General features: G+C 46.3%; 1 protein-coding gene across 1 annotated transcript; it reads right to left on the bottom strand.

Annotated features, from left to right (window-relative positions):
• Window positions 1-4,823: 4,823 nt before the first annotated feature.
• LOC149372297 (uncharacterized) lies at window positions 4,824-15,202 on the bottom strand. The gene is made up of 2 exons (XM_089586040.1): window positions 14,935-15,202; window positions 4,824-5,165 (listed from the first exon to the last, which is right to left on the bottom strand). Exons 1-2 carry the CDS (start codon window positions 15,128-15,130, stop codon window positions 5,029-5,031), a joined length of 333 nt encoding a protein of 110 aa, XP_089442166.1. The 5' UTR covers window positions 15,131-15,202; the 3' UTR covers window positions 4,824-5,028.
• Window positions 15,203-18,321: the final 3,119 nt, after the last annotated feature.

Genomic DNA, 18,321 nt, shown 5'->3' with positions numbered 1-18,321 from the left:
CTCGATAGGTCGACCCGATGGTTCCCTCTCTTCTGCCGTCTAATTCTTATCTCACAGTTGCCGGTATCGAATTATTATTCTTTCCCACGGAGGGGAGCATGTCGTCGAATGAGCGCACGGACAAAACTCTTTATTGCTGACAGAAATGCAGCTGTATGCTGTGACGAGTGCAACAGCTCTGAAAATTTATTACATGCAACTGCGCCTTGTGTTGCACGTGCGGACCTTTCTTTCACTGGCAACGCTTTCACTTAAAACGAACACCTGTTATTACTTTTGTTGAGTGCAGAAAGAAACAATCCTTGTCCAATCGATTTCTTTTTTTTTTATCGAAAGTGCCTCGAACGTCAAGCCAACATTTGAAATCTGAGCTGCCTCCCAAGACCGTTCTTCGGTTTCAGCTAGTTGCATTCTAGTCGAGTCGCTCATTTTCGTGGAAAAGCTCTCAAGGCTGTTCTTAAGAATTTTAAATGTGGCGAAACGGAATTGGTAGAAAAGAGGAATGTATTCATTCTGCCTTGCTTCTTGATTCTTTTCTTTCATGCCATTTGGAGTAAGAAGCTTATAAAAACGAATTTTCTTTTCATTTTTGTCTTGTAGTTTCTCGCACATGCATTGCGAGTTGACAGCGAATGAATTTTTCATCTACATATGCGCGACGCTTAGCTTTTTCCTCTTTAATTTTGAAACATGGGTGCCTTGGTAACCACGCAAGGACTGTGAAGTAAAAACTTATTTGTTTTCACATCAGGGGACCTCTTGAGAAAGCAAAGAACCTCGAATCATTAGAAGCAGTGCCTACTCAAAGAATCATTAAAAGGACACTGAAGACGACTAAAAGCCGATCTGTATCGATATGGTACCCTGTTCTAATCACAGAGAAACAAAACGAGCTTGTTTAAACTGGAAAAGACCCAACACCGAAGTACAGGTCTCACCATCACCGGGCGATTTCGCAAGTAAAATGCGTGCGTCGACGCCGATTTCTGGCCCGGATCTCAGAGGCTAGGCAACACTACCATCCACTACAAAACGGTTGCAACCGTCCTTTTCGGTAAGGACGTCACAAATTTTAAATCCAGGAAGATTTTTAAATCCAGTCTTCTCGATACTAAGTGCGTCTTTCGCTGCAGGATAAACGCGAGCTTAGCCAGAAAAATCCAGGATAATCGATTTTTACGGAGCACAATAGTAGGATAGAGCTGTCCTCAGTGTCCTTTTGAGAATATGAGGAGACCGTCGAACACGCACTACGTCACACACCAAGGGAGAGGGAAGGGAACAGCAGCAGTCCGGCAGTTAAGGTAGGTGAGTGAACGAGCCACCCAACGTCAACGAACATTATACAGGGGTTAACTTTCAACCCGAACACACTCCAATCGCAACGGTATAACCAAGTCTCACATCCTCACCGATATCAAACTTTTACGAAGATATCGGCTATTTCAGGTGAGGTAACGTCACGAACACAGGCAACACCAGACGCACTATACGAGTTGATAGCCAAGAATCTTGTGAGCAATCCTATAGATCATTCTCTTCCCCAAAAACATCTGAGCTCACTTCTCTAGGAACGATTATATGCTCACTGATTCCCACCGAAACTTAGCACGTGAAAACTGAATTGGCCCCTACGGAGAGGATAAACATAGAACTCCCGTGCTTCGTTGATCGGAGGAAAACATTATGGTCTCCCTGTCATTTAGTCAGACGCCTATAATCTCAGAGAATCCGGCAAAGTACCTCACAAGCAATGCGCACATTGCATCATCCATGCCTCAAGAGTATCCCTTTGTGATTCAGGGGCATCTTCAGTGCGCAGGTTTATGCGCAGTTGATACTCTGTGCGATTCCGAGAAGTGCGTTAGATCCACACGTGCCCTGCACCGTGCGTAGTATGTATCTGCGCATGTTTCTCTCTTTCCTCTTTCCCTCTTTGTATCGTTTCCTTACAGCGCGATTCAGGTGTCCACACAGAATTGCATAATAGCGCCAGATTTTCTTTACTCAGACCTTTCCTCCTCATATTCCTCCTCCTCCTCCTCATCCAACGCAAAAACACGCACATCTTCACGACAAGAATACAGAGATTTCCCCTCTAGCCCATTCGGACATCACACCCATGCTCTCCTAAATTCCATCTTAGCTCCGCCCCATCCCAGGCAAGCAGCTCGCTGCAGCTTATGACGCTGCGAAAGCAGCTTATTCTCTTCTGTTCCAGCAGATCCGCGCCGCATTGGGGTGATTGATTTTCGCTTTGGTACCTGTTGCGACTATACCTTGACCCCTGGCGCCAGGCATTAAAAGGAAGGTTAAGTGATTGTGCGAGGCTGGGTCATCTGGATCTCAAGTACACGCCTATGCCCTTTCCTTGGACGTATTTGAGAAACGTGTTGACGAAACCTGACGCTCAAAAGAACATGCGCCCACGGCTTCACCCGTAATGCCGAGCGAATCGCGGACGGTTGGGTCTCCAGCATCGTCACATTTCAGACGTGTGTCACTGGCGAAAGGACCCTCACGGACAGAAGCGAGGAACTAAATATGCCTGCTCTAATCGCGGCCATCGACAGATCTGTTATCGCTGACCGTATTTAAGCTGCCTTCGTCTGCCCATCTGAAGGCAGTGCCGTCTCTTAGATGGAAAGGCCCTCATCCTATTTTTCTTTCGGCTTGCTAAAAACAAAACCTGGCGTGGTCCATGACCGTACAAGTGGATCGACCTCGACGAACAAACGGGATGTGCTGCCTGTGGGACGGTCGACGTTATTTGTCTTCGCCTCTCCCACATACCGCAAGCGGGATGCTTTTCACTGTCCCGGTGCTCAACTTCATTGTATCAACAACGCGTACTGCTTCTCAAAGGGTCTGAATTGCTGCGGTCTGTTTGCACTCGGTTCCCGTGTCAAGTAATTGCTGCCCTGCGGTCTCGGTGCAAGAGCCACGATTGCCTGCTGCACTTTCACTGTTTACGCTTGTCTCGATCGCATTTCACTCCCGCTTTATTTACCGACGTAACTGGCTTGCTGACAGCTGCTTGGTGGCCACGCTGTCTACCGCTTTATTTCGCTTTGTCATTCGTTTCAGCGGCTGGTTCTGGTTCTTTACGGCTGAGAGATGAACGACGAGTCATCTGTCGTTTATACGCCGACAGGGTCAGGCACCGGGAGGATGCTTTTCTGGTCCACAGAGGGTATTCGTTTTGATTAGTTTCTCTGTTCACAGATTAATCCAATAGGCCTATCTTGAAACCGAAACAGGTCTGTGTAGAACATGAGTACAGCCGATGGTCCGCTGACAGTAAGAGAAGGATCTACGTGGTTAATAATAAATAATGATACTAGTATTGAGAGTAACACTAAACGTATGAGCATTTTCAACACTATTAACAGCTGTTTGTTGTCTGCAGACATAAAGCAGTTTCCAACTCGTCAATGCGTTGTCTGTATGAGAGAGAGAGAGAGAGAAAGGAAAGAAGAAAGAGAGAAAATAAAAGTTCCATCCGTACTGTCCATCTCTTTCGTGAAGATGAAAAGCAGACAACAAAAACAAATTAGCGTCAACAGTTTGCACACGTTTCTCTTTGCAAAAGTCTCTGGCTTTTGAAAAGTCGCAGTGCTTCTGAATTCCTTCCGAAAGGAGGAAGGCTGCATGGAAGTCTGTGGCTTACCCAAAGATTTAAACCATTGGACTGAGGCCGTCCGCGGCTTGCCTTGCACTTGTAGGTGTCGCAGGCTCTAATAGTATTCGAATTACTTTAATTAAACCGTGTTCGTCTCCACTTGTATACGACGTCAGCCCACATGTGAGCACATAAATCGGCTCTCTCGTCACCATCTATCCTGATCTGGTATGGGACCCAGCAGAATCTTATCATGCGTCCTTCTGTTCCAGTTTTTTCTATATTGTGTATGATGCTTCCTTATCAGGGCTCGATTGCGTTTTTGTAATGTGGTGCTGCGAGTATAAAGTATAAGTTATGCTGTTTTCAATGTTCTCATTTATGATTTTACCTGTAGCTACACAGACAAACACCGGTTAAAATTGATGCACACTTCGGTAGCCCGATTATTTTTTCCCAGTTGTCTTGTGCTACAGCACTTCCAACGCAATTGGCTGTTTTTAAGAAAAGGAAGCAGGGAACGTTTTGTTTTCGTGGTGCGGGTGTAGTTATGTATACCGCTTTGTTCAGAATTCTAAGGTATAATGAATCGGAAGTGTTGATGTCGACAGAGTTAAACCCTCTTGTATGTTTCAGATCGAGATAAAACTAGAAGCTTTCATACCCTGGAAGGCGAATTAGTTGCTTTTCCCCTTCCCAAGATGTGACGGTTAGAATGTGACGCTTAAACTCGAAGCTGAGCATGTTGCTTTCGTGCGACGAATACACCTCCTTCTATATGCCTTGTTTTCATTTTATTTAGACGCCAAGAATTCATTACAACTCCGCATACAGGTGGCACGATATATGCGTGTTTATGCTCTTAACTATGTAAGCGTGTGTTGTGCTGCATTTGGTTTTATGGCGCAAGAGGAATTATGCAAGCGATTGCATGTAACATGTTTTATTATGGTGGTAACTATGGTGATGATTGTATTGTCAACGCAGCGCTGTCGTGAGCGAAGTCACCGAAATAAATGAAACGGTTATTCAGTAGTAACTGACAAATGTCTCGGTAGATGTGTTCATACCTGTGTCATGTGAAGACAAAATTTCCTTTCTCTGGCCTATTTTCTGTTCGACAAAAGGCCTGCTCAGTCTTTCTAGTCTATCTGCCGAGCTTGGAAGTTTCTATGAAGGGTACTGAGAAAGACAAGAACAGTGGCTTTAGGCCTCTTCACAAGGCTGATGTATTTTAGAGGAACAATTTTCTTCTTTCATATTATTAAATCCAAGGAGATTTGTAACACCCAGAACCATCCACAAAGTGCAACTCGCGCCGAATTGCATAACAGGCTTGCACAGATGGAATGCGGTCGATATGTGCCGGCTCTGCAGCAAGAACATATCCGAGAAAGCAATAGTCTTCAGTCCAGCAGCGAAGAGATGCAGGTGCAAGTGGCGAAGTCGATTCTTCCCGGGCAGACCAAGCCGCAGGCCGGGCGCGGACGCCTGGGGATCTGCGGCAGAGTGGTCAAAGCACTCGCTCTTCCAGCGCCAACGCCTGTGTAACAAAAACCAAAACGACTCATAAAAAAACGCAGAAGGAACGGGCATCCCCAACAAGAAGCGCCCGTAATGCGGAAACCCGCCACCCAGCATTAGATTCAGCTACTGCTCGAGATATCGCAGCTCCAGTTCCCTTTGGGCGATCCATTCCACTCCTCCGAGCAGCTGTAATACAAAACAAAGGCTGCAGAAGCGAAGTTGTATTACACGCACGACCACATCACGAGACCAGGATGCATGTTTTTGAAGCTTTGAGGCTCTGAACCACCGGAATAAAGATGAATAAGTGAAGAATTTGCAAAATAGAAGAGTTCAGAAGTAGTTTACACACACATTCAACTCGTTTTCATACTTTCTTTTCAGTTTAAAAGTTCGTCAGCAGGTCCCAGGTTCAGGTTGCTGCCATAATTACTCTATATTTGCTGAAATTCAGACACCAAACCGTTAAATAACATCTTGCTTAAAGAAAAACTAAGCTGAAACTGGTGATTTAGCTTCTGAAGTCATGGTCAGCACATTGTCTTTCCAGCTACGCAACGAAATGATTAAGGCGGCATGTATGAATGGCATTATTGCACAAGTCGATAGTCCACTAAGAAGTTAAAAGCTAATGAAACCGACCCTTTCTGCCGCCAAGGAACTCACGCACTCTCCCCACGATGTCAAATGCAATCAGAGCATCGATTACGGGCTGAAGAGTTTTTCTGTGGTTGTGCGACAAACCACCAGCGGATAAGCAAATAATTCATGCGACCATCATTTCGCACCAGGACCCGAATATGCCGCCGGTTAGTTTATCGGTGGCACACATACGACGCAAAGAATGTGTCAAATGAAGCGAAGCCATTGCTACGTTTATATTTGACCCTTAAGCCACGCTGTTACATTTAGGGCGACAAAATGAGGGCGGTAGCTACAAGGGGAAAGATCTGAAAGAGAAAATGAAGGTTTTGAAAAAACGCTTTTGGTTAGTTTTCATATGTTTGTGATAGGGAGAACATTAAGTGTTTTCGATCTAAGAAATAGAGTTATGTAAGTGAATTGCTTGTTAAGGGCTGAAACATCTACGGAAAGCGGGGAGCGGAAAGTAACAGCCATGTTTTCAATTAGGGGAAAATAATTCCACGGTCTTACAGCTGTCTTTTGCAAGGAAGCACATTGTTAGCGAACGAGCAGTTTTGGAAATTAATCCCCAGCGGCCTCATTACCGCTACGCTAAGAACAGCGCAGGTACCGCCAAATTAATTCGAAACCTTGTGCAGGCCTCTTGGCGGCACTAATAACAAGTTTTATCGACAGAGTTGGTCGTAAGAAAGAGGATATTAAGTATTATCTCCTATTTTATAATGATGAAGTCATTGTTAGTTCGGCTTATCCTTCCTGAGTGATTCTGCCGGAATTGCCGTTTCTTCAATTTCGCTGCGCGTTTTGTGCAATCCACAGCAGAGCCCCCGTCGTTAGATAGAATTCTAGTATAGAAAAATTTAAAAAAAATTACTTAAGAAGAAAACATTTAAAGCCGTCAGTGAGTTGTTGCTTGAGTTTGCTTCCTTACATACTCGTTGTTTACCTAAGGCTTTAACTCACCGCACAGCAAGCATAAGTAACAGTTCTGTCCAACATTCTTAATCTGCTCTTGTCGTTCGGAAAAAATTATATGATCATGCGTATTTGTTCGTCTTGGAACAAACTGCGCGGAAAAACAGCTTCGCTACGAATATCGAGAGAGAAATAACGCATCTCTTTCACGCTGAAAATAGGCGGATGAAATATGATATCTTTTGAGCTTCGTTGATTTCACAGCACAACAAGCTATTCATTTCGTCCAGGCAAGAACGAATAGAAAGGCAAATATAAACTCCGCATATCTAGCGTGATGTTTCAATTTGCCGTTCGGCTTCGATGCAGTCGTCTCAAGATCAGAGCACGGAACCCTATACCATGCCAAAAATAACTGGTCCGTATCGATCCGCAAAGGTTCTCTCTAAGAAGGCACAAGCAATGCGCATAAGGAACAATTCGCGTACCTCAGAAACAAGGAGAGACAAGAAACTCAGTTCGTTCTCGTTTTACAAAGTCGAAATTCTGCAGCGCTTAAACAAAAGGACGCTTTGAATGTCCTTTTTTTTTTTGCGTCAGGTCGCTTGCGTGGATTTGGGCAACTTTTTTTTTTTTATCACAGGTATACAAAAATATCCGTATCACTTTGTCCCATGAGGAGAAAACGACTTAGGCGATTATCCTGCTGGCGCACTTGCTTCACAGTGAACGCAGTGTAGCAAAGCAAAAGTATAAAGAGAAAGCGAAAGGTGGGACTCGGAGAGATCTGATCACGCCATTGCTTTCGCCAGCACGTCTCCAAGAACTCTTTTTTTTTTCTGCACAAGATGGCGTGCAGTCTCCGCGCGCTGGCTGTTTCGTAACCCTGCTTCGCAACCTGCACTGTGATGCATGCCTAATGCCCCCCACCCACGTAACTGGTGCGATATAGGCCCACCGATGCGCGCATCTGCTAGCACGGACGTGTCTCGAACGGTCCTTGCAAACGCGCGGGGGAGTCGCGACACATGATGTAGTCTGGGCGCTACAAGAAACGGAAGCCGCCTCTAGCCTCTGGCTGTTGCCTTCTTGCTTGCTGCATCCTCGCCAAAAAAATAAAAACAAATGAATTAACGATGTGTTGTCTGACATACTAAGATACTCGATTCGTGTGTTCCTGATGTTCAACGGCGCGCGCTTCGTTAGGTTGACAGTTTTTGGTAGTTAACGTGAACAATTCACGAAGTGGCTCATATTTGTCGAGCCGCTATATTGAAGCGTTAATGGAGAGTGGGGGGAAACGCGACATTTTTGTACTTGCTGCCGCCTAACTTTTCAACGCGTAATCGAATTAACTAGATGTTTAGCCGGCACGGCCCATTTCGTGTTCACTGAAACTCTACTTAAGGCTGAAGAAACTTCTTCCCTAGGTAGCTAAACAAAAAAAAAAATTGCTTGATGCGCCTTGCTAGGTTCTCTTATTTATTACAATTTGTTTTTGCTCTTACACAAAGTTTGCGCCTCGCATCATTCGGAGAGAATGATTTTAGCAGCCGCCGATCGAGATTACTCCCGGGGAGGGGGGCTTGATTTCAAGGCAAACTCTGCCTTGAAATCTGCCTTGATGCCTTTTCCACTTCCGGTCTGGTGACGTCGCTTTCCTTTAGCCAATGGGCGAATTTTATGACCAACGGCGCATTTAGGTCCCGCCTGGTATCTAATGCGCATTGAAAAAAAAAATGCATGAAAAAATGAATTATTCAGTCTCCCGCCGGATGTCAAGATATTGGCTTAATGCCCATACATGCGGAATTTTTCATTCTCTTGTTTACACACATAGATTCCTGGGAGTCCTCAAACCACTCCTGGCGCAGTGGTGCAGCGGTTAACTGATGCGCCACTGCCCTGCAGTGGCAGGTGCTGCCATAGGATGGGGCTTGTGCGATCCAGGTTGCTTTTCCCGAGCAACCCCTCGCTACCAGTCATTAATTTAACTGCCACCTGCCACGGTGGCAAGTTTGTTCACAATCCGGCTTGCAGGTTACGATGACGCCACAAGGTCACGTGTCCTAGGTGGCCCACCAATGGTTGCTTCTCCGGAAATTTCTCTCACAATGCCGACAACGCCGGATTTTCTGCAGGACGGTAGCATTTACGCTATCGCCAAAAGTTACGAAGTGTTGACACGGCCGCAGGTGCGGAAAGGCCCTCGACTAATGGTTTCCCCGCCAAGAAAGGACGATATATACGGAGTCCTGGTAAGCAAACTGATGCAGGGAGTGACGGCTGCGCGGCGCTATATGCGAACAGTTTCCAATATGACGCGTTCCACGCACTCTGTATGCAATGCACCTTACGCTCACGTGCCCCGTGCATTTGCATATTGCAGACTGATGCGTACAAATGAAAAGGACAAGCAACGAATGAGATGAGGACACAAAATCGATGTTAATCGATGCAGATTAACGAACGGTGCGATCGCTTTTCTCTTACGATGTGCGATGAGCGTTTCATTTCATCGAAATGAAATATGTGAACACCAGCCATGCCATCACTGACCGCCAGTGAACGAAAACCTTACATTTGTACTTTTAACTCTATAATGTTTCATTTGTTGATGATAGCCATAACATAGTGCGCACGTATCTCTTCAGTTCTCACTGATAGGTTCCTCTTGTGTGCACTCACCAGCAACGAAGTACTGACCTCCCTCACTGTGAAGCAACACGTGCGATGCCAGAAAACACGGGAACGAAAACACGTTGCCGTTTCCCGTAATCACACCGGCCACGAGCACTGAAAAGACTTCGGCTCGGCGGGTCTATACGCCCATAACTTAGGAGGGTAGATGTGTAGGCCAGTTGGTCTAGCTCCTTCTATACGCCCATGTTTTGGCGCTGTAATAGATATATATATATATATATATATATATATATATATATATATATATATATATATATATATATATATATATATATATATATATATATATATATATATATATATATATATATATATATATATATATAAACAAGGGAAGGGAAATGAGGGGCTCGTTATAAATATGACAGAAGCCAACAGCCACAGAAACCAAGGGGCACAGGGGATTTTTATTTATTTATTTATTTTGTGGTGTTGATCAATTTAGAATATTACTGAATATGTTATCGCTTAAAGAAAATTGATTAGAAAAGCAGAAGAAAAAACAACCACATGCCGCCGGTGGGATCCGAACCCACGACCTCCGAATTACGCGTCCGGTGCTCTACCTCTGAGCTACGGCGACGGCTGTCAAATCTTCTGCTTTCGGGGGTATTTATGTTTACAAGTAACCTAACCTTGAGAGTGTTCATCAGCGCCACCCACGTTCATAAGCGGCGGACGCAGCTTCCACCCTCTCCGTTCGATGACGTTCTACGTCACACTCTGCGGTAACTCAGGACGTTCTACGTCCGCCGCTTATGAACGTGGGTGGCGCTGATGAACACTCTCAAGGTTAGGTTACTTGTAAACATAAATACCCCCGAAAGCAGAAGATTTGACAGCCGTCGCCGTAGCTCAGAGGTAGAGCACCGGACGCGTAATTCGGAGGTCGTGGGTTCGGATCCCACCGGCGGCATGTGGTTGTTTTTTCTTCTGCTTTTCTAATCAATTTTCTTTAAGCGATAACATATTCAGTAATATTCTAAATTGATCAACACCACAAAATAAATAAATAAATAAAAATCCCCTGTGCCCCTTGGTTTCTGTGGCTGTTGGCTTCTGTCATATTTATAACGAGCCCCTCATTTCCCTTCCCTTGTTTGCTTAATTGCTTAGCGAGGGCCTCGGTTCTGGCAGCCTTGATGCCATAGGAGGCATAAGAGGGTTCTCACGCAGCTTCCACCCTCTCCGTTCGATGACGTTCTACGTCACACTCTGCGGTAACTCAGGACGTTCTACGTCCGCCGCTTATGAACGTGGGTGGCGCTGATGAACACTCTCAAGGTTAGGTTACTTGTAAACATAAATACCCCCGAAAGCAGAAGATTTGACAGCCGTCGCCGTAGCTCAGAGGTAGAGCACCGGACGCGTAATTCGGAGGTCGTGGGTTCGGATCCCACCGGCGGCATGTGGTTGTTTTTTCTTCTGCTTTTCTAATCAATTTTCTTTAAGCGATAACATATTCAGTAATATTCTAAATTGATCAACACCACAAAATAAATAAATAAATAAAAATCCCCTGTGCCCCTTGGTTTCTGTGGCTGTTGGCTTCTGTCATATATATATATATATATATATATATATATATATAAGGGATAACAAAATCTTCAAGGCAACTGATTAAAAATATAATAAGTTGGGGAAGTCACATTGAAAAACTTAACAGATTTATTCAACGTTTCGACCAGGGACTGGTCTTTTTCAAGAATATATATATATGTGTGTGCGCCTGACTGCAAAGGCATATAGGACGTTCGCGTGTCAGGCCAATGTGTTCCGTATCGGCCGCAAGGATCAAAAGGATGCCAGAGACGAACCTCTGCGTGGCCAGCTTTTCTCGGCGATACGGATGTACTTCCATTACTGGTTCCGTGTCCGCGGGTAGGTTGATCACATGAAGCACACTAGTCCAGCTGCTACCACTGCGCAGCAACTGTAATAAAACTCCCAATTTCGTTGCGAGGTCCATTTCCTGCCATTTAGTAACGTCAACGCTGCTCCCCAACTTCGACGAAAACAAACCGAGGAAAAAATTACTTTTCGCTAGTACCTTATGCATTTCTGACGCCGTGGTACAAGAATCGAAACAGACAACTTTCTTGGGGAGACACATTCATCTTAACAGCGTTACGCAAAAGCGCTAGATGGCTAGTTTCTATCGAGTTTAACGTCCCAAAGTGACTCAGGCTATGAGGGATGCCGTAGTGGAGGGCTGTGGATCATTTCAGCCCCCTGTTTTTTTGTTGTTTTTTATGCGAAGCATACTAAAATAGCCCAACCCAGCTCCTCGAGCGCGGCGGTGTCGTTACCATTGACCTTTCGTGACCTCCATGTCATACCACGTGATGCGTGACGTCACAGCAGATGAAAAACGGGGGCCCAACTCGCGCCGTCGCGCGAGGCGTCGTGACCAAGGGTGACCACGTGGTGCGTGACGTCACAGCAGATGAGAAACGGGGGCCCAGCTCGCGCCGTCGCGTGAGGCGTCGCGACCAATGTGTTTCCTGCTTCTGCCGCTAGGTGCGCTGTAGTGAACACGTGATGCTGGAGCGGCGGTATACAAGGGGTGCGCCTGCCTCTGCTAGACGTACACGGGATAGAGATGCCTCCTGGAGACAGGGCTGCTCGTTGGAATGAGAAGCAAAAGTTGCGGCGTGCTACACAGACTGATGAAGAGCGTGAAGAACGTCTAGCCAAGCGGCGTGCTCGATATGCAACTCGGCGACAATATGCTTCGCATCTGACTAGGCTTAACCTAAGCTAAGCCTCAGCCATTTTTTTTTCACGTGCACTGACACCTCACAATACACGGGCCTCTAACATTTCGCCCCCACCGAAGTGCGAGCGCCGCTGCCAGGATCGACCCCTCATCTTTCGAGTCAGCAGCCGAGCACCATAACCACTGAGCCACCACGGCGGCTGCGCGATAGCGTTAGAGGATGACATTAATTAGTGGCACTAATCAGCGACACTAATTAACTACGCGTTGCTGCACTGTAATCTACACAATGTATGAGGCGAAGTGCTTTAACGATACCTCTCTGAGCGAACGTTCCTTGGTATGTGTAGAGGTAGTGTGTACTGCTCGCGATCCATTCAAGGGGCAGAAGTTTGAGTCCTACACTTTATCAATGAATTTTTATTTTAATCGATATTGAGATGACTCTGTCGTCACGACCCTCTCGACCAATGAGGAATTTTGAGTTATGGCGCCACGGCGGGTTTCCCGCTTTAAGGGGCCCTTAATGCTATTGCGTCAGTATTAGCGTTATTAAAGCACAGCCGGGTCTCGGTGCAAGTATCAACGCATGCGAACGAATTAAAACACGTGGGGTGTTTTAATCCGTTTCAAGCCAGCGATATGTGGGTGACATAAACCGTAGGAAGCGTTCAGACTGCCTGTCGTGCCGCTTTTCAACGCCCATACGAAGATTAACGACAAGGAAAGTGATCGTGGTGATGACGGGAGCTCTTCCAAGGACAGTCGCGCCACACGCTAGCGCAGTTCCGATGACCACTGGCGAGAGCAGTGTTCGATCGATCTCCTGATGCGGATGCGATTGAATTGCACTGCCGCCGTAGGCCGATCGTAATTGGTATAATGTAATGTCGAAAGCGGTGCGTACGTGCCTCTATACTAACTCGTATGCTATTTGTGTTGCAGAAATAGAAATCAGCGAAAAATTACTTAAGCTGCATATAACATAAATCGCCTCCGCGATGGCTCGGTGGTTTTGGTGCTCGGCTGCTGACCCGAAAGACGTTGGTGCGATCCCAGTCGCGGCGGTCGAATTTTGGCGGAGGCGAAATTCTAGAGGCCCGTGTACTGCGCGATGTCAGCGCATGTAAAAGAACCCCAGGAGCCCTTCACTACGACGTCCCTCATAGCCTGAGTCGCTTTGGGACGTTAAATCACCATAAACCCATAACCCCGTATATCATAGAAATACGTCTTAGTTAAAGGGAAGCTGAAATGGTTTTAAGATAATTACAGGCTATTAAAAATTTTAATCTATGAATCTTCTAGGCAAAGCATGCAAAAGAGTTTTGCACTAGCGTTTAAAATTGTGACGTAATCGTCGACTAAAAGCTTGACGATGTTCAGGCTTCTCCTCACAGCGTTGGAAAAGTGCGGAGAAACTCGCAGTGACGTCAATGTTGTAATTTCAGATTCCCGCTGCATTTGCCTGCATGTCGTTTTGCGTTGTCCGATTCCGCCTAACAATGCTTCGTGAGCTCACCTTCGATGGCCTTGGTTTTGTTCCATAAAACAACTTTTTCTTCACTGGAAACGTATCGCCGTCGTACGTGACGTAATTATCGGGGCATTTGCCCGTCGCTGTGCACTGCAGAGAAGCCTGATCGCCGATGCCGCTTTATTCGGGGATTAAGCCGCCATTTCAAATGCTAGCGCAAAACTATTTCGCGGGCTCTACCTGCATGTTTTACACCTTCGGTTCTTTTAAATTCATGGAATTCTAGAACCTCTTCAGTTAAAGACAGCAATGGCTGCGCTGTCGTCTTATCTTAATTCACCCTGCCTCCCTATGAGAGGCGCGACTGTGGGCTGCTAAAGGTGTATATGCGTGGTGTTACATACCAGAGATAAGCAATCGTTTGTTTAAATTTGCGATTAGTAAATTGTCGTTTGAAACGTGCTAATTTTTAACTGGTGCGTGCAGTTGTCTGGCTGTAGTATCCGCTTTGAAGTAGACCTACACTCTGTATCACCGAACCATATCGAACACAGCCATTATCTTCGTTCACTGGCCACTGCCTGATGCAAGACGGGCATTTTTTTTTCTTTTTTGTGCATGCATATCAACGCGACCATATGCTGGATTGATTAACTGATTACTGGCTGGTGATTTTGCGCGTTTAAAGACATTAGCCACAACACGGTGCAGCTATCTACATGATATTATACGCATCCTAACAGAAAATCGGAGCCGTGATGCGTCATACGTGGACACGTAAGTACTGCACTATATACGGAGCATATGGGCGCACATATGTCCCAATTATAAGCGGGTAGTGCGTTACAGTAGTCATATCCCTATACACAGTGTTCTTCCATGTATAGATTCGTTTGGACTTGCACACGACTGTCCGTTCGAGCTGAGCGCACAAACCAATCCTGTTCAAGATCGGCAAAGGGTTTTTTCAGAGCGACGGGGTGCGTTTGAATATTTGCGGCACCTTCCACACACATACACGTCTTGCTACTGAGGTCACATAAAAACCACAATGCGTGCAACAGCACTTTCGGGTCACCAGCCGAGCACCGCTACCACTGAGCCACCGCGGCGGCTTTCAACTGCACAAGACACGAGGACATGTGCACATCAAGAAACAGACGACACAAAACCTTGTTGCATCTCCTTCTTGCTTGCTTCGTCCTTGTGTTTCGTTTCGCTGTTGTGCACATTGTTGATTCGTGGCAAACAGTCCGAACGTCAGTGCTGATATACATAAGATCAAACCTTAAAGTAGAAAAACACGTGATAGTATTCGATACACACCTTTCGGCCCGCAACAGAGGCAACCTTCGGCGTCCGGGCCAGAGACAACCTTGCAGCTTGTCTGGGAGGCGACACCGGAGCGGCAGTCGGTGCACTCTGGGCAGAGCTCTGACGGACACAGCGGCAACCGGGCCGCCGACGCGCCTACAGCGACAATGATACAGAACAGCAAGCAGGCTCGAGCCGAGCCGTCCATCGCGGTGGTTCTTGTGTTCTTTGGCAGCGTCTAACAGGGAGTGCAAGAATCGCCGTGTTTTCCAATGCGTGTTTCCTTAAGCTGTCTCTTATATATATATGCTGTGGTTGCCTCCTACATGGTAACCACTGACCTTGTTCGCAACCGGCTGGAAAGGAAGCCACACGTGCGCTTGCTTCTGTGACGTCAGCTGTTGGTTCCTCGGGATGAAAGAATACGCGGCAGGCTGTCCCGTGATCACCGCCGATATAGCACAGCAAATAAATGTGGTGCGCATCTACAGGAAACACTGATAACTCTTTCGTGAGCCAGGAAATGTGCAATTTATAACGCTAAAGTGAGCTCGCATGTATGAAGCGCTTCGCTGACTTTACCAAACGAGGCTGCTCTGACTTCACGAAACATTATTTGCCAAGGCAGTGGTGCGTTTACAGAACTTTCATGCTTAACTTAGGTGTGCTTAGTGCTTAGGTAGTGCTCGATGGATCTCAAGCACTGTTAACCTGCAATTGCTTAATGAAAGTGGTTGCAGGCCCGGCAAGCTGTTGGTCTAAGGTTTTGGCCTAAAAAAAAAATCGTGCTAGCAGTGTAATCGAATGAAAACAATTTGCATGAATTGAAATGAACGGCACGCAGTTTAAGGTCATACTAAATGTCTGGTAACAATCAAAGGCCTCACAACAATTTAACAACAGCCGCCGCGGTGGCTCAGCGGTTATGGTGCTCGGCTGCTGACCCGAAAGACGCGGGTTCGATCCCGGCCGCGGCGGCTGGAATTTCTTTGGAGGAGAAATTCTAGAGGCCCGTGTACTGTGCGATGTCAGTGCACGTTAAAGAACCCCAGGTGGTCGAAATTTCCGGAGCCCTTCACAACGGCGTCTCTCATAGCCTCAGTCGCTTTGGGACGTTAAACCCCATCAACCAAACCAAACCAAACAATTTAACAACAAGAAAAAAAGGCGTCGCGGTAGCTTCCTCCTGTCATCAAAAAAATTCCAATAAGGAAAGGTGTCCGGCAAGGAGACTCAATCTCGCCTATGCTATTCACTGCCTGTTTACAAGAGATATTCCGGGGCCTGAAATGGGAACAGTTGAGGATAAGAGTTAATGTAGAATACCTGAGTAATCTGCGATTCGCTGATGACATTGCCTTGCTAAGTCACTCAGAACATGAACTGCAAAGCATGATCAATGAGTTAGACAGGCAGAGCAGAACGGTGGAGCTAAAAATTAACATGCAGAAAACCAAAGTAATATTCAACAGTCTAGCAAGAGAACAGCGGTTCGAATTGATGGCGCGGTGCTGGAAGTAGTAAGAGAATATGTCTATTTAGGGCAGGTAGTGACAGCTGATCCGGATCATGAGAGGGAAATAACTAGAATAGGAATGGGGTGGAGCGCATATGCAAGGTTCTCTCAGATCATGAATGGCAGTTTGCCAATACCCGTCAAGAGAAAAGTCCACAACAGCTGTATCTTACCGGTACTCACATATTTGGCAGAAGTGGGCTTGTGCAGGGCATGTAATGTGAAGGCAAGATAACCGGTGGTCCTTAATGGTAACGGAGTGGATTCCAAGAGAAGGCAAGCGTAGCAGAGGACGGCAGAAAGTTAGGTGGGCGGATGAAATTGAGAAGTTTGCGGGGATACGGTGGCCGCAGCAGGCAAAGGACAGGTTTAATAGGAGAGACATGGTAGAGGGTTGCCTTGCAGTGGGCGTAGTCAGACTGATGATGATGATGAAAACCCTGCCACAATTTTTTTTTTCGCTAATTTTACAGTTTTAATACATTGCATTCGCATTCCTACTTCTTCCGTGAGACATTATTTCCATGCATTCCAGGAAATTCTGATCAAAATCGCGCGACAGAGTCCCCAGGGGAGCAAGAAACTGGCTCGTGACACCGGGTGCTTACGAAAGACTGCGCGGTTGTAGAGAAAATTTAACGAGCATCGTCGTAAACCCCCTCCCAGCGTGCAGGTGCACCGCGAGACCGTCATCATGGGAGTATCCCTGCACGCCGCATTGTTAACGCACATAACCCGATCGACGACCTCCGAGTTTTATGGCCACGGACGGCTGCAGAATGTCGGTACGCGTTTGATTTTACGGGCACTTCGAAAACAATTGACGTCATGCGAGCTCTCAGAAAGATGGAATTTCGGGGGCTAAAACGCAAAAAGAAGAAAGAAAAAGTGAACAAAAGAAATTAAGGCCGACGACTTTATACGGTGAGGTGTCACAGTGGAGCGCCGTCGGCGGCTGCCGATACAATATATAGCCGTGACACAAAAGCTTCGTTACATCGCCGTACGGAGCGATGCCTCTGTCAGATGGAGCTGTTCGGCAGCTCGCCGAGACGGGCACGCATTGTGTAAGGACATTTTTTTGTTATATGTATTAAAAAGTGCGAGCACTATGCAACTCGGTTTTCTCCCCTTAAAGGGTCACTTTACAATCCTCAAAGTTTGAAAAAATATGCGCGAGTTAGAATAAATAAAGCTTTTTGCTGCAGGTTGAGAAAACAGCAAGCAACAAAAAGGTAGCGAGGACGCCTACTGATTACCGGTTACAAGACGCGGTTTCTTATGCATACTGAGTCGAAGCAGTACAGTAAGTTGCGATGGGTTCCTGGAAATCGGGATAAGTTATTAGCCATGCGCAGGGAAGAAGACAACGCTGGTCAAAGTCGCATGGGCTTGAACGAAAAGCCATTACGACGGGAAATCTAGAACCGCGTTCACACGCATCGCTTGCAAGTAAGCAAAGATTGCTCCCAACAGCAGTTTAAGTTGGTGCAGTACTCACCTACACGGGCAGACGGAGGGGCTCAGAACACGAGAATTATACTCACGAACAGTGAAAAACTTTGGTCGAAGCGGTATTTCGAATGACGTAGCTTCGCTGTAACGAGTGTAATACTACCGTTCCATGTCCTTCCTAGATTGCAAGGGCAGCACGCCGAGCCTCGACTTATGAAGTCGAACAGTAACACTCGCCGAACATTCCCCTGCTTCTCCAGTTAGCTTAATACCACTGGAATTCCTTTCTGTTTTGTTGAAATCGATTTTCAGACAGCTTCGCGTCACCCCTCTATAATGGCATGCTGTCAAACCGAGTTATTGAGCTGTATTAGTTTTATTCATTAGCTGCACGAGCATGGAGATGTTTGTTTTTACCGACGTGCATT

Source organism: Amblyomma mixtum, chromosome 1, assembly GCF_055824585.1.
Source record: "Amblyomma mixtum isolate Tamu chromosome 1, ASM5582458v1, whole genome shotgun sequence".
NCBI lineage: Eukaryota > Metazoa > Arthropoda > Arachnida > Ixodida > Ixodidae > Amblyomma > Amblyomma mixtum.
Note: the sequence above shows the minus strand (reverse complement) of the source record. Positions and strands in the feature narration are given on the sequence as shown.